General features: G+C 47.2%; 1 protein-coding gene and 1 pseudogene across 2 annotated transcripts; both read left to right on the forward strand.

The window, feature by feature from the left end:
- The first annotated feature begins 849 nt into the window (after window positions 1–849).
- HEATR9 (HEAT repeat containing 9) lies at window positions 850–15,065 on the forward strand. 2 transcript variants are annotated; one of them, XM_003281372.3, is made up of 15 exons: window positions 850–1,080; window positions 3,273–3,322; window positions 4,639–4,820; window positions 5,110–5,242; window positions 5,447–5,503; window positions 5,698–5,754; window positions 6,441–6,498; window positions 6,875–7,005; window positions 10,964–11,146; window positions 11,505–11,597; window positions 11,711–11,830; window positions 13,210–13,283; window positions 13,798–13,849; window positions 14,268–14,354; window positions 14,612–15,065. In XM_003281372.3, exons 1-15 carry the CDS (start codon window positions 993–995, stop codon window positions 14,957–14,959), a joined length of 1,713 nt encoding a protein of 570 aa, XP_003281420.2. In that variant the 5' UTR covers window positions 850–992; the 3' UTR covers window positions 14,960–15,065. The 2 variants fall into 2 exon arrangements, with proteins under 2 accessions (XP_003281420.2, XP_030665028.1); XM_030809168.1 differs by having other exon boundaries at window positions 5,110–5,122.
- Window positions 8,457–8,947, forward strand: LOC105739129 (annotated as a pseudogene).
- Window positions 15,066–16,717: the final 1,652 nt, after the last annotated feature.

A 16,717-nucleotide genomic window follows, 5' to 3' on the forward strand; every position in this document is an offset into this window, starting at 1 on the left:
AACAGCCTGGCCAACATGGTGAAACCCCGTCTCTTCTAAAAATACAAAAATTAGCCCGGCATGGTGGCATGCACCTGTTGTCCCAGCTACTTGGGAGACTGAGGCAGGAGAATCACTTGAACCTGGGAGGCGGAGACTGCAGTGAGCCAAGATCATGCCACTGCACTCCAGCCTGGGCGACAGAATGAGACTCCCTCTCAAAAAAACAAACAAACAAACAAACAAATAAATAAATAAATAAAGGGACGTTCCCATCCCTGCCATTTTCCCAATGACTAATCCTAAGAACAATCCTTGATCCTAACATGGGCTTACTTGAGCTTGACAGTTCACCAAATGGTTTGACTTTCTTCTCCAGTTTATGCCTCACCATAGGCCCTCTAGTTAAGCCAGACAGACATGACTTTCCTTTTTTTTTTTTTTGAGACGGAGTCTCGCTCTGTCACCCAGGCTGGAGTGCAGCGGCGCGATCTCGGCTCACTGCAAGCTCCGCCTCCCGGGTTCATGCCATTCTCCTGCCTCAGCCTCTCCGAGTAGCTGGGACTACAGGCGCCCGCCACCACGCCCGGCTAATTTTTTTTGTATTTTTAGTAGAGACGGGGTTTCACCGTGGTCTTGATCTCCTGACCTCGTGATCCACCCGCCTCGGCCTCCCAAAGTGCTGGGATTACAAGCGTGAGCCACCGCGCCCGGCCCAGGCATGACTTTCCTACTCGTACAGTGAGGAAACTGAAGCTCAGAAAATAAAGTGACTAGCTCAAGTCCAGGCCAGTAGATGCCACAGCTGGGGCTCAGAAATGAAACCTGAGTGTTCTATTTACTAAAGTAACCTGGTTGCTTAGCACTTGGAAGCTTCTACCTCCAGAAATGCAGACACCTCACCTGTATTTCTTGTACCACAGAGGGCAGGTCTCCTCCAGCTATGCCCCCAGTCCCCTAAAAGCCTTGTATTCCCCCCTGCAGGTTCCCTCTGGCCCCACCAGGAGAAGAAGATGGCCTGTGAAAAATCAACTGATATCTTTGATGTCTCCAGGTCAATGTTCCTGTATCCATGGCTGGAATATCCAGACAGGACCAAAGGTGAGGCTGGGATGGACAGAAATGGAGCCAAGAGCAGGGGACTGAAAAAGAAATGCTACCTGGCTCTCACTCCCAGGCAAGGATCTAGGTGAGTTCGGCAAACCCTTGGGAAACATCAGGGCACATCAGGGCAGGCCCTTGGACACTTTGATGGCTCTGCACAGTCTTCAAGGTAAGTCTCAGGCTTCTCAGCAGGGCCTACAGGGCCCTCTAAGATGGGACACGTGTGTGTTTCCCCAGCTTCTGCTCCCACACCTGCACCCTGTTCTTTACCCTCAATTTTTGCACCTCCAAATCTTTGCATAGGGTGTTCCCTGTGTCTAATGCTCTTCTCCCTTATCTACCTGGCTAGCTCCTGTTTGTGTTGAAGACTCAGTTTGTGGAGTTTACTCTAGAAAACCTTCCCTTATCCTCCCAGCCAGGTTAGGTACCCCTCACGTGTATCACCTGTGTCTACATCTATCTTCACATTTGTTTCCCTCTGTTAATCACTAAGAAACACTTCTGTCTCTCCAGCTAGAACAGTGGTCCTCAAAGCATGATCCCATGACCAGCAGCATCAGCATCTTGTTAGAAATACAAATTCTCGACTGTGCACGGTGGCTCATGCCTGTAATCCCAGCACTTTGGGAGGCCAAAGCAGGCAGATCACTTGAGACCAGGAATTAGAGACCAGCCTGGCCAAGATGGTGAAACCCCATCTCTACTAAAAATACAAAAAATTAGCGGAGCGTGGTGGCGGGCGCCTATAATCCCAGCTACGCGGGAGGCTGAGGTACAAAAACCACTTGAACCTGGGAGGCAGAGGTTGACCTGAGCCAAGATCGTGACACTACACTCCAGCAGCCCAGGCAAGAGAGCAAGACTCTGTCTCAATAAAAACAAAACAAAACAAAACAAAAAACAGGAAATGCAAATTCTAAGACCCCACCCTTAATCTAGTGAATCAGATACTGTGGGTATGAGTCCCAGAAATCTGTGTTTTAACAAACTCTCAAGGTGATTTTTTTTTTTTTTCTAATTGAGGGTTAGGGGGCAGTCTCACTTTGTTGCCCAGATTGGTCTCAAACTCCTTGGCTCAAGCAATCTGCCTGCTTCGGCCTCCCAAAGGGCTAGGATTACAGATGTGACCCACCATGCCCCGCCTCTCCTGGTGATGCTAATGCACACTCAAGTTTGAGACACTGAATGACCCCAGTGATTTTCACCTTCAGCTGCATATTAGAATCTTCTGGGGAGCTTTCCAAAATGCCTAGGCCCCATCCCCACAGAATTTGATTTGATTAGTTTGATGAAGGACCTAGACATATTCAAAATTCCCACAAATATTCTAAAATGCACAGCAATGCTGTTGCTCTGCAAATCACATATTGAGTTAGGAAGGCAGTAGAAGGCTATGTGCCACTTAAAGGTAGGAATTATGCCTTACTTATCTCCCTGGTGCCTGGTGAAATATCTGGTACTAGTAGTCACTAAATGCTGAATAAATTAATGCCTGAATGTATTAATTCTTTAACCTACCTTTGCAACTGCTATCTCTTTTTTTTTTTTTGAGTCTTGCTCTGTTGCCCAGGCTGGAGTACAGTGGCATGATCTCAGCTCCCTGCAACCTTCACCTCCCAGGTTCAAGAGATTCTCCTGCCTCAGCCTCTCAAGTAGCTGGGACTATAGGCGTGCACCACCACCCCTGGCAAACTTTTTCTTTTTTTTTTTGAGACGGAGTCTCACTCTGTTGCTCTGTCGCCCAGGCTGGAGTGCAGTGACGCGATCTTAGCAAGCTCCACCTCCCGGGTTCACACCATTCTCCTGCCTCAGCCTCCCGAGTAGCTGGGACTACAGGCGCCCGTCACCACACCTGGCTAATTTTTTTATGTGTTTTTAGTGGAGACGGGGTTTCACCATGTTAGCCAGGATGGTCCCAATCTCCTGACCTCGAGATCCGCCCGTCTCGGCCTCCCAAAGTGCTGGGATTACAGGCGTGAGCCACCGTGCCCGACCGGCTAATTTTTTTTGTATTTTTAGTAGAGATGGGGTTTCACCATGTTGGCGAGGCTGGTCTCAAACTCCTGACCTCAGGTGATCTGCCTGCCTTGCCTTCCCAAAGTGCTGGGATTACAGGCAGGAGCCACCACACCTGGCCTGCAACTGCTATCTCATTTGAACCACACACATACACTTATCCCTCTTGCCAGAACTCAGAAAAGCCATGGCTCCTGTTCATCTGCCCTTGTCCTGCTACCAGGTAAGACCCCTTACTTTTGCTACCCTGGGAGCTGTATCAAAGTTAGGAGGGGCAGCAAACTATCCCTTCCCGTTAAAGCCAGCTCACAGAACCCTGACATTTACCCCTGGGGCTGCCATTAACTGTGATCTTGAACAAGTCACTTTCCCCCTCAGAGCCTCAGGAGCTTCCTGTGCCACAGGCTAACCCCTGTCCACCTCTCTTTGTAGAGTTGTTATGAAACAAAGTCTATGAGGCCTTGGCTATGCAGAAAGTGCTTACTAATGGAAGTCATTTTTATTAGTTAACACAGGGACAGTTAGCAACCCTCACAGTTTGGATTGCCAGATGAAATACAGAATGCCCAATTAAATTTGAATTTTGGATAAACAACAAATGGTGTTTTAGTACAAATGTGTCTTGAATATTTCATTCATTACCTAAAATCCAAATTTAACTTGACCTCCTAGTATTTTTTTGTTTGGGAGTGGGGAGCTTTTTTTTTTTCTTCCTAAATCTGCAACCCTACTCACTGTGAGTCATGCTCCACTTTTTGAACTTATGCCAATCACTTGAGAACCCTTATTATGATCTCCTCAGTACAAAGTTGGGAACCACAGCTGAAGCCCCTCTTCCCTGTTGCCCAGATCTGTTGCAAAGAGTGAAAGAAAGGCTTAAGAAGAGACAGGGATGAATCCTAGCCAAATCTTCAGAGAAAGCCCCTGACCCACTCAAAATCCTCCATTACAGTGACAGCGGTAGTTTCACAATTGTTAAAGTGATAGATTATTTTAAGAAAGTCTGTTTCCCTGCTAAACTGTTAAGTTCCATGAGGGCAGGGATAACTGCAACCCTATCACCCAGCACAGTACCTGGCACATAGTTGGTACTCAAATATCTGAAGGAGCAATAGTCCGTCTTTTCCCCACCTTTATTCCACATCCCCCCACACCCTGCCTTTTCATTTCCCAAGTGTCATTTTCAAAGTGCTTGAGATCCTCAACTAACCAAACCATGTATTCAAATCGATTTACAGATCACCAGTGGCTTCACAATCTGGATCTCTCTTTTGATCTTTACAACAACCTTGGTAGGGACACAGAACAAGGATTATTAGCTTTGTTTTACAGATAAGGAGACTGAGACCTTGCTAGGATGAAGTAACTTGCCCAAGTTATGCAAGGGGTTAGGTGGTAGCTGTGACTCCAGCTCAGATGAGAGGCTAGAGGGCATCTGTCTCACCCTGCCCTTCTCTCCCTTTACCCCCTCCTCCCCATACCCCCACAAGTAAGGGCCTAGGGGACCCCTCTGACTGTTCTGCCACTTGCAACCCCCAGATGCCAAAGGAAGAGTTTCCCCCAAGTCCAGAGTGCTGGAGGCAGCATCCAAGCAAGCCAAACTCAGTCCCGTACTGCTACTTCAAGAAACCTGAGATCTCTACGCACTGGCACGACCTGTATGATCAGCGAGAGGAACGGGAGGCTGAGAAGATGTTGAGGAAAATGAGAGATGACTGTAGGTGTGTTTTGCTGGCCTCCATGTTCTCCTCACCCTCCACATCTTCTAGGAAAGTGAAGAAGGGCAACGAAGGGGTGGGCCAGGGAGTAAGGCAAGTCAGCCAGACTTGCCAGAGAGGAGCTTAGGGCGGCTCAGCTCGGCTCAGCTCTGGTGGATATCACTGAGTCCTCATCTGTCTTCCTCTGGTCCCATGTCTGAGCTGGGCTGCAGCCCTGTGGCAGAAGTGAGGTTGCAACCTGCGGAGGGAAGGTACAAAGGGACCAAAGCTGCCTATGCAATTTCTCACACAGGTACATCAAAGAAGTACATCAAACCCACATCAAAATGTTCCATCTCCCAATGAGCAAGCTCACTATGAAATCTGAGATGCGATCCAGGCCCTTAGAGTCTACCCAGGACCCCCTGAAGTGGCAAAGATTAAGGGTCAGGACCATGTGGGAGAGGACGTGGGGGACTCCCTCCCTGTGGGTTCCCTTCCCTTGGGCTCACACCATCCTTCAGCCCTCAGTCCTTGCCTGAAAAACAGAGGTAGGGTAGGAAAAGGGATTGGATTGGATGAGCTCCCTTTAGTTTGAAATTCTTTATTTTTCTCTGTCTTCCTTTCCACTGGCTGCCTTGGATGGGCAGGAACTCACAAAAAGCCTGGAATCTCCCAGAGAGGATGAGCAGTTCTATGCAGCACAGGTGAGAAGAGGCAAGGATAGAGGAGGGTGGTTACAGCCAGGAGCTGGCCGAGCTGGAAAGTAAACAGCTGCTTGACGTGATGGTGGTTGTGGGGGTGGTATGCCAAGCACAAACTCCAGCTGTGTCCAGAGAACGGTAACTCCTGGGGACGATGTCCAAGATTCCTTCTCTTTCCTCCATCCCTCTTCCTGCAGGCTCTGGGATGCTTACGCATCAGTGACAAGTTTGTCATGGAGGCACTACAGCAGGTGGTAAGTCTGAGAACTGCTGGAGTTCAGGAAAGAAGGAAACAGGGTCTGAGATGTGTGGCATGTGGGCACAGACAAGGCTCCCCAGGGTGCTAGGATGGCGGGTCAGATCCAGTAAGGACACAGCCACCACTGTGCAGCATGCCCCATCTCATGTCCTTGGTCTCTTCGAAGAGCAGCTGGATCTAAAAGATGGGGAAGGAAGAATCTGAAGATCCCCCTGGTCTAACCGAAAAGACATTGGGCTGAAAAGCCAGGAAAGTCTGAAAGCCAGAACAGAGTACATTCTCTGCCTTTACTGGAAACACCGCATACGTATACATCAGCTTACCACTGGGAACATGCATTCTTTATATCCATAATCTCATTTAACTCTTACAACAACACCAGGAATTAGTATCTGTACTTTTCTAAATGAGAAAATGAAAGCTCTGAGAGACGAAGGGACTTGCCCAAGGCCAAGTGGCTACTAGATACCAGATAGAGATTTGAACAAACATCTAACTCCCAACTGTATTGTTCCTTCCATTGAACCATTTTGCCTGTATTCTGTATTTGAGAATAGATGGGTCACTTTCTAGGCTTCAGTTTCCTCTTTTGTAAAATGAGAAGTTAAGCTGAGACAATCCCTAAAGCTCTGACACTCCATCACCTTATTATATGTTCCTACCACCCGCCTCTTAAATTAGGCCCAAACTGGTCCAGAGAAAGTGAAGTACGAGGCCTACCGAACCCTGGCCATCCTGGGTAAGTATGTCCTCTCCCTTGGTGGGGAGTTGAGAAAGTGCAACCACTTTCTCCTTTGGGTAAGGACAAATGGGTGAGGAGCATACATTTACTCCAACCTAGCATTTGGCAAGGCCTGAGAACTGTCCCAGTTATGTTGAACCAAGAGAGGAAGGTGGGGCGAAAAGGGAAAAGAGATTAGAGAGATGGAGAGGGAGGGCTCTTGGAATAGTGTTTGTGTTCAGCCAGCTGCCCTGGTATCCTGGGAAGATGGGCAACACCGTGGTACCTAGGACTTGGAACTTAGGTCTCGATGGCACAGTGGAGTTCAATGGGTCCTTGCAGAGAGGGGCAGTACCAGAAGCTCTGCCCTGACTTGAGGCCCCTACCTGTCCAGGTTGCCTGAATAAGCACGTGATCCAGGCTCTCATCAAACAGCTGAAGGAGAAAAATGAGGGTAAAAGGATGGAGACTTTGACGGGGCTACGAATGGCTCTTAACTCCTGGGCTGCTGTCTCTAAAGACAAGGTGATTGGGAGGACAGTCTGTTACTGGGGGCAAAGCTGGACAAGGTAACTGATAGGTTTAGCTGGGGGTTGGGTGAGGAAGAAGGTAACCTAGCGCAGCTTTGATAGAGGAAGACACTGTCCTTGAGGAGTTCCCTCAGGAGTTGAATAGAAGCATATGGCTTGGCCACTTACTAGTCCATTTCTGAAAAGCCAAATTTCAGAGCTGCAGTTTGTATTTAAAATGGAGAATGGAGACAGTACAGATGGTTCCTGATTTAGATGGTTTGACTTACGATTTTTCGCCTTTACAATGGTGCAAAAACAACACACAGTCAGTACACTCCTTAACTTACTATGGGCATGGCATTACAACCTGATAAACCCATCCATGGGACGTCATTGTAAATAGAGGAGCATCTGTAATTGTCTGATAGTACTGTTGAGAGGACTAAATGAGATAATGTATGTAAAACACCTAGTACAATGCCTATGCTCTTTAAATGGTAACCATCATTATTATTATCATCTCTAAAATAACTTATTAAGGTAAAAGCTGTCAAGAAGGGATGGGGCCCAACAGAGTCCTCAGACCCTACTGTTTTTTTCTCCTTTAGTGTTCTCTTACTTTGACCCCATCATTGCTCTATGTAAAAGAAAATCCATCATTCATCCATTTATTCAGCAAATATATAATAAACAGCTATCATGTGCCAGGCACTGTCCTAGGCCCTTGGGATATAGCAGTGAACCAGACAGGCAAAGATCTCTGCCCTTATGGAGGAGGTTACATTCTAGTGGGGGAGACACATAATAACCAATAAATTTACTTTTAGAAAATTAGGCCGGGCGTGGTGGCTCACAAATCCCAGCACGTTGAGAGGCTGAGGCAGATGATCACTTGAGGTCAGGAGTTCACGACCAGCCTGACCAACATGGTGAAACCCTGTCTCTACTAAAAATAAAAAAAAAAAAAAAAAAAAAAAACTTAGCCAGCCATGGTGACACACACCTGTAATCCCAGCTACTTGGGAGGCTGAGGCAGAATTGCTTGAACCCAGGAGGCAGAGGTTGCAGTGAGCCGAGATCGCGCCATTGCACTCCAGCCTGGGCAACGAGAGCAAAACTCCATTTCAAAAGAAAAGAAACAAGAAAAAGAAAATTATGTAGTATGTTAGAGGTGACAGGTACAATAGAAACAATTACGTAGCAGGGTAAGAGTGATCAGGAGTGACAAGTAGGAGTAGGGATGGATTGCAATGTTAAATGCAGTAGACAGGGAAGGCCTAATTTAGAAGGTACATTTGAGCAAAGACATAAAGAAAGTGAGTGGGTTAGCCTTACAGATATCTGAGAGAAGACATTCCAGGCAGAAGGACCAATGCAAAGGGAGGAGTATGTTTGGCATGGTTAAGAAAGCAAGAGGGCTCTCAAGCATAGCGTTTGGTCGGTGGGAACCGACACAGGTTCAACATGCGTATCAAGAAGTGTTCTTTCTCTTCGAGGCCTATCTACCCCAGCCACGACATGATGTTTGTCCGCAACGATTGCAAGCTGTTCAGATTTTGTAAATCTAAATGTCATAAAACTTTAAAAAGAAGCGCAATCCTCGCAAAGTTAGGTGGACCAAAGCATTCCGGAAAGCAGCTGGTAAAGAGCTTACAGTGGATAATTCATTTGAATTTTAAAAACATAGAAATGAACCTATCAAATACTAGCAAGAGCTATGGAATAAAACTATTGACGCAATGAAGAGAGTTGAAGAGATCAAACAGAAACGCCAAGCTAAATTTATAATGAACAGATTGTAGAAAAATAAAGAGCTACAGAAAGTTCAGGATATCAAAGAAGTCAGGCAAAACATCCATCTTATCTGAGCCCCTCTTGCAGGCAAAGGGAAGCGGTTGGAAGAGAAAATGGTACAGCAGTTACAAGAGGATGTGGACAAGAGGATGCTTCTTTAAAATCTCTGTAACCATTTCTTTTTTTTTTTTGAGACCGAATCTCGCTCTGTCACCCAGGCTGGAGTGCAGTGGCATGATCTCGGCTCACTGCAACCTCTGCCTCCCGGATTCAAGCAATTCTCCTGCCTCAGCCTCCCAAGTAGCTGGGATTACAGTTATGTGCCACCACGCCCGGCTAATTTTTTTGTATTTTTAATAGAGATGAGGTTTCACCATATTGGCCAGGCTGGTCTCAAACTCCTGATCTTGTGATCCACCCACCTCGACCTCCCAAAAATAAATAAATAGGCCTGGCATGGTGGCTCACGCCTGTAATCCCAGCACTTTGGGAGGCTGAGGCAAGTGGATCACGAGGTCAGGAGATCAAGACCATCTTGGCTAACACGGTGAAACCCCGTCTCTACTAAAAATACAAAAAATTAGCTAGACGTGCTGGCGGGCGCCTGTAGTCCCAGCTACTTGGCAGGTTGAGGCAGGAGAATGGTGTGAAACCGGGAGACGGAGCTTGCAGTGAGCCGAGATCGTGCCACTGCACTCCAGCCTGGGCGACAGAGTGAGACTCCATCTCAAAATAAATAAATAAATAAATAAATAAATAAATAAATAAATAAATAAATAAAATAAATAAGGACTTTGAAGAGAGTGTGAAAAATACCAATGTTCTTGGTTCTTTTTTTTTTTTTTTTTTTTTTTTTGAGACGGAGTCTCACTCTGTCACCCAGGCTGGAGTGCAGTGGCGCAATCTTGGCTCACTGCACGCTCCGCCTCCTGGGTTCATGCCATTCTCCTGCTTCAGCCTCCCCAGTAGCTGGGACTACAGGCGCCTGCCACCACGCCCAGCTAATTTTTTTTTTTGTATTTTTAGTAGAGATGGGGTTTCACTGTGGTCTCGATCTCCGGACCTCGTGATCCGCCTGCCTCGGCCTCCCAAAGTGCTGGGATTACAGGCGTGAGCCACCGCGCCCGGGTGAAAAATAGCAATGTTCTTAAATGATGTCCATAAATAGGTGAGAAGAGATAAGGTCTAAGACACAAGTGGAGACTGGCCTTAGATAGATGGTTACAGTCTATAGTTAACAAGTAGAAAGGAAGGGCGTATGGGTGCAAGTGTTGGAAGTTGGACAGAAGTAGTCGTAGGAGTCTATGGAACTTCCTTTCTAGTTGCTTTTATTTTCTCAGTGAAGTAGAAAGCAAGGTCACTAGCCAAGAGTAAGAATAGAGGAAGAAGTGTTCCAGAAAGGGTGTGAATTGGAAGAGTGAGAAAGAGAGCTGCCCAGGTAAAAACAGTATGATTACCAGACAGCATTAAGGGTCTGTGAGGTCTGTGTTCACACATTTTAACAATATCATTCACTGCGACAGTGTTTTTCTCCAGGAAGTGCTGGCACAAAGTGGAGAGTTGGACTGTAGTTCTGTCCAGGGAGTAGAATGAAGCAAGAGTGGGTAAGGGAGCTGAGGGTGAGGAAGGAGAATGATTACAGCAGGATCATGGAATTTAAGCTGGGTCAAGAGGGACAGAGGTGTGGAGGAGTGCAAAGGTGGCAGGCTCAATGGATTATTTAGTCCCTTGTGGAGTCAAACAATTGTTGGCCTCAGGAGCTGGAAAAAGAGGTGATGGTCAGAGAGTGGGATCCATGAAATGGAGATTATGGAGAAGCTGCATTTGTGGGTAATGATCAGGTCTCTCAGTGGGATTAGTGGCTGAGGCAGAGAAGAGGACAAGGATGTTGAAGGAGAGGTATGGGATCACTCACATGTATTTTTTTTTAAATGACAGGAATTAACACAGTAGAAGTGTTGAAGACAGTAGCAGTGATCCATCCATGAGATAGTTATAGAGAAATGAGATCTGACCTAGAAGCAAGTAGGTGACAGCAAGAATAAGTTAATCGGGTGAAATAATCTGATGCACAAGATTCATTTTAGGGAGGAAGGTGAATATAGTCTGGAAGCATAAAGCACAAAGCCTGGCTAAATACATAGCCCCTCCCCCTACCCATTTTGTCTCCCTCACAGAGGACTCAAGTCGGGGATGAGGGCAAGCTGGTGCCTGTACTACAGACACTGATCAGGAAGTCGTCCAGTGAAGCATCTCTGGAGGCAGCCCTGTGCCTGGGTTTCCTGAGGCCTTGCAGCAACATGGTCCAAGAGTTCTTGTTGCAGTGCCTGTGCCAAGGACTCAAGACCCAGCGGATGAAGGTGTGAGGGGCAGAAGGCTGGGATCCCTGGGGAAACAGAAGCCACTGCTGAATTGTGTGTGGTCTGGATCCTGCCATTCTGGTGGTGGAGCACTGCAGGATCCTCTGTGTGCTTATGACTGTGTCCATGTATGAGTATGGGGTCATATGGACATATAAGTGTACATGTGTCTGTGTATATTTGATAGGTATGGGTGTTCGATTATGTATATGCACACATGAACTGTTCTCAAGAGGCCAAGAGGCAGAAAAAAGGACCTTAGCTGTTCCTCACCAGTTCTAGGCTCAGACTTCAAGTCCACCTGGCCACGCAGATGCCTCTAGGCCCTGTATACCCTGCCCTACCCTGCCCCTCACAGGCCCTTAGGATGCTGGTCAAGGTGATGCACGTGCACTCAGCCCCAGTCATCAGGGCCATCCTAGACCAGCTGTGTTCTTCCAGTGTCCTTGAGGTAAGCTCTGGACTGCCTGCACCCTTCCTTTCCCGGCACTAGGATAGGGTTAGGGGATGAAGAAGGGAATCCATCTTTCACACCTCCCCACTAACCCTCACCCCCGACCTCAGGACCGCTTTGAAGCCACCCAAATGCTTAAGACCATTGGGCTGGAACAGATCCAGGCACAGGGGCTAGAGGAACTCACATTTAACCTGCTGAGGAGGAAGACGCATAATGAACCCTTCCTTGTAAGTGAGACCAAAGCTCCCAAGCCCAGAGACACCCAAACCTTTCTCTTTTCCCTATTCTGGAGACCTCCCCTGGCCTCCCCCGAAGTATCACATTCATCCTGACCTACTCCTGTTCAACTAATGCAGCCTAGGTTTTTATATCACCTTGCCTTTGCTCAGGCAGTTCTCTCAGGTTAAAATGATCTGAGTCATCCTTCCTTCTATAAGGTAAAAAACTGTCTCATACTATTCACTCGTGCCAGTAAGTAATCCCTCTCCCCTTCTGCCTACTAAAAATACTGTATTGCTCCTTCAAGACCGATCCCAACGATACCTCCCATGGGAAGCTTTCCTAAATCACCAATCAGCATTAACCCTACCTTCCTCTATGTTCCCTTGCTTTTATATTTACTATAGCTTGTTATAAAACTAGGTGTTATATTCCTTTTTTTTTTTTTTTTGAGACGGAGTCTTGCTCTGTTGCCAAGGCTGGAGTGCAGTGGCACGATCTCGGCTCACTGCAAGCTCTGCCTCCCGGGTTCACGCCATTCTCCTGCCTCAGCCTCCCGAGTAGCTGGGACTATAGGTGCCCGCAACCACGCTCGGCTAAGTTTTTGCATTTTTAGTAAAGACGGGGTTTCATCGTGTTAGCCAGGATGGTCTTGATCTCCTGACCTCGTGATCTGTCCACCTGGTTTTACAGGCGTGAGCCACTGCGCCCGGCACTGGGTGTTGTATTTCTAAAGACATTTTAAAAAATATAAATCAGATTGTGCCTTCTCTGCATAAAACTTTCTATTGGCTTCCAATGCCCTGTGGATGGCTTATGTTGCTTCCACAGCTCAAGCCTGCTTGCCTTTCTAGCTTCATCTCTCACCATTCTCCCCGCCAGAACCACGCACCATTTATGCTTAGGACAACCATGTCCTGATTTATACCTGTTGTCCCAGGGTAATTAGAGCACTCGGAGTGCTTGGAAGAGTCCATTTGGTCACCTCTCTGAGCTGAACTATTTTCAGCTCCCCATCCTCTCTGCACCTTCTCCTGCCTCCAGATTTTTGAATATGCTCTCCCCTCTGCTCCTAAAATCTGACCAACCCCAACCCGCTGCCTGGTTAACTCCCACTCACCTTCCAAGTTTCATTCAGCTCGGGCATCACCTCTTCCAGGAAGTCTTCCTGGCACCCAAGATTGAGTTAGGAGACCCTCCTATGTGTACCCAACACAGTATTTTAATTGCCTATTTACTTGTCTGCTTCCTCCACCAGACTATGAGCTCCTTAAGGCAGGGACTCTACGTAGCACAAAGGAAATGTTCAGTAAAGATTAGAGAGAGGCTCTTAAGTGTACACCCTTGCACTCCCTCTCTCTGTTGACTCATTTTGATCCCTCTGCAGGCTGTGAGGCAGGCTGTGGCTCAAACTGTGGAAGAGCTCAAGTTGAAGCCTACGATGATGAACTTGGTGGAGGCGTGAGTGGCCTGGGAGCTGCCAGGACCAAATCCTAGGCTGTGGGAAGGGGGCAGAGGGTCAGTGAGAGGGTCAGTGGGAAGGGGGCAGAGGGTCAGTGAGAGCTGAGAACCTACAGTGCAGCAGGTCCTCAGCTCTCCCTTGCCCGTGCCCCTAACCAAGTAACTCTTTGACCACTGAGCTTTTGTTCATCTGTAAAGAAAGAGTAATAATACCTACCAAGGTTAGGTATAGGTTGCTATAAAGCTCAAATTATGACATGAAAAGAACTTTTTTAAAAAAGATAAAAAGTTCTGGACAGTCCTGATCATCATTCAGTGCCTCCTGGCAAACTGTGGTGCCTGTTTTTCCTCTCCCTCTCCCAGCCCCTTTTCTGATCCAAGAAACAAGAGAAGGAAATGAATGAAATTAGCATCACTTTGCCTAATTCACTCTGGACCTAAAAAGCAACCAGCCTCCCTTCCACTTCCCCTACTCCTTAATTCAACTATAACATACTCACTCCCTTCTACACAGACAACTGATGAACCCAGATGCCACTGCACGCCAGGAAGCAGTCATCTCTTTGGTAAGGCAGGCTGTGCTTCTCTGACCCAATTCCTGTGTTGATGGCAGGGGGAGTAGGCGATTGAGCAGAGTCACTGAGGGGAGTAAAGGCCTGTAAACTATGGGGAAGTTATTTTAGAATTCCAGCCCTACCGAACCTTTTCTTCAGGGTTGGGGGTGGGTGGGCTAAGGGAGAGAAGATTGATGTGAGGGGTGTTGCTTAGATGCTGCAGAAATTGTCTTGACTCTTCCTAGCAAATAATGGGCATTAAAGTCCCATGCAGTGGTCCCAAATGGCAAGGAAAGGAGTATCTCAGCTGGGAAACCCTATCTCCCCCGTCTCTATGCTGCAGAGTCTCACAAAGGGGCTAGAATGGGAAACAGTATAAGGCGTCTTCCTGGGGCTGGCTACGTAGGCACTCTCACTCTGCCTCTGCCAGGGTGTCCTGGGGATCCGCAGCCCACAAGTGTTCCACTTGCTCCTGGACTTACTAGATGCAGAAAACCACCAGGCTGTGAAGAAGAGTGTAAGTAAGGCATTCCTGCCCACCTCCCTCTTCCTCTTCTCTATCCCTCCTCCAAGCTTCTCCCACCTATCTCACCACCATTTGCTCCTTGTCAGGAGGAGTGGGTCATGAGCCCTTAGACACTGTCCCTTGACCTTGTTCCTTGGGGCCACAGTGCCCTGTGGCTAGAATTCCCCCCTACTTTGGGTGCCCCCTCTCTGGAGCCTCCTAGCCTGAACCCAAAGTGAGCCAGCACTAGGACCTTTGTTTCAATGCAGCTACAAGAAACATTAATCCTTTGCGCCTCAATTGATCCCTGGATCCAAAACAAGCTGAAAAACAAGGTTCTCTTTGTATATGAGGCACCTAAGACCAATGTGAAGGCAGAGCCCACAAGGTTCCAGAAAGAGCCTGAGAACCCAGAAGAGTTAACTATTCAAGACTTTCGACTTGCAAAACTGAACCCCTTGTTTATTGCAAAGTCCATCACCAAAGTAGGCCAAAAGAAAACGCCTGCTTTCCCACCATGCTGCTCGAAACCACGAAAACATAGGCCACAGGCCATAGGGCCCTGGCAGCCAAGGATCAAGAAACAGCTCCGGGTCCTTGCTGAAATTGCCAAATAAGTCAGTTCTTTCGGCCTACTCCCCGACTCCCTCCCTGAAGATGCTTCTCAGGCTCCCCTGAGAAAACAATCTGTACTTATCTTCTGTAAATAAACAAGTGTCACTCAACCTACCACATTTCTCTTGAATCACTACTGCCACTTCTGTTCATCAGAAGCTCCACTGGAACACAGGTCTCCTCATTCCTGCCTGGGTATACTTTCCACTCAGCCACATGCCCTTCTACCAGAGGAAAGAGGGAAGGAGCGAGCCAAAGCTTCTCTGGACGGCCAGCCTGCCTCCCTAAATCGAGTGCTTATCTGTGTCCAGAATTTGATGGCAAAGCTAGAGAGGAGTCTCTGCCTAGAGAGAGAAAACTAGGAGAAAATGCTGGAAAGCTTGGATCATGTCCTCTTACTAACTTGCCCTCACCCCCCACCTCCCTACCAGTGGTCAGGAGATAATTAAGCTTTAATCAGAACCAACCATCCTGTCTGCTGCCTCTTTAACCTAGGTACCTGCTTTCTACCCTTTCCTTTGAAAGACCCTATTTACCCTCTAGGTCATTCCCTTTGAAAGACACTATTTACTCTCTAGGTCATTCCCTTTGAAAGACCCTTTTTATTCTCTAAAACTGCCTTAATTTCTCCCCTATTTCTACTGAAGCTTTAGTTTCCCTTTGCCAACAGGACCTACCACACCAATCCCAACAAGCTACAACCCCTATCAAGAAGGAAAGGCCCAGACTTTGGAGTCAGACAAATCTGGTATCTAATCCTAAGGTTCATCACTTTTTTTTTTTTGAGACGGAGTCTCGCTCTGTCGCCCAGGCTGGAGTGCAGTGGCGCGATCTCGGCTCACTGCAAGCTCCGCCTCCCGGGTTCACACCATTTTCCTGCCTCAGCCTCCAGAATAGCTGGGACTACAGGCGCCCACCACCACGCCCGGCTAATTATTTTGTATTTTTAGTAGAGATGGGGTTTCACTGTGTTAGCCAGGATGGTTTCGATCTCCTGACCTCGTGATCAGCCTGCCTCGGCCTCCCAAAGTGCTGGGATTACAGGCGTGAGCCACTGCGCCTGGCCAGTTAATCACTTTTAACTTTAAACAAGTTATTATTAAAGGTTAATACTTAACCTTTGTGATTTTGTTTCCTCACCTATAAAATGAAAAGAATAATGCCTATTACCTCAGAAAGCTCCTATGAGGATTACCATAAAGGTTAACAGTGCCTGTCATTACATAGTAAACAATCAAATATGAACTTTTCTCTCCTCTTTAATGTTGTCATGTGAGCCTGTGACCATCAGAGGTTAAAAACAGCTGTCTCCTGCAACCTCCTCTTCTTCCCCCAATCCTAGTGATTTACTGGGAGGTCAAGTTCTTCCCTTCAAGCATAGAAAAGTCAAAATAAAACAGATGCTCCCTTCTACTTCTCCGCACCCCAGGTTCTACAGTAGTCCCAACAGTTATTCTGAATTCAGTGCAGGCTGAGTGTTCCTAATCCCAAAATCCAAAATGCTCCAACTAGAAACTTTCTGAATACCAACATGACACTCAAAGAAAATGCTCATTGCAGCATTTTGGACTTGGGGATTAGAGATATTCAACCTATAAGTATAATGTAAATACTCCAAACTCTGAAAAAAAAAAAATCTGAAATCCGAAACATTTTTGGTTCCAAGCATTTTGGATAAGGGATACTAAACCCGTATAGTGTGTCACTCAGAATTATCTCCCAACCTACCCCATCACTTCTAGATTCATGTTTTGCCTGTG

This window comes from Nomascus leucogenys, unplaced genomic scaffold, assembly GCF_006542625.1.
Source record: "Nomascus leucogenys isolate Asia unplaced genomic scaffold, Asia_NLE_v1 Super-Scaffold_391, whole genome shotgun sequence".
NCBI classification, from domain to species: domain Eukaryota; kingdom Metazoa; phylum Chordata; class Mammalia; order Primates; family Hylobatidae; genus Nomascus; species Nomascus leucogenys.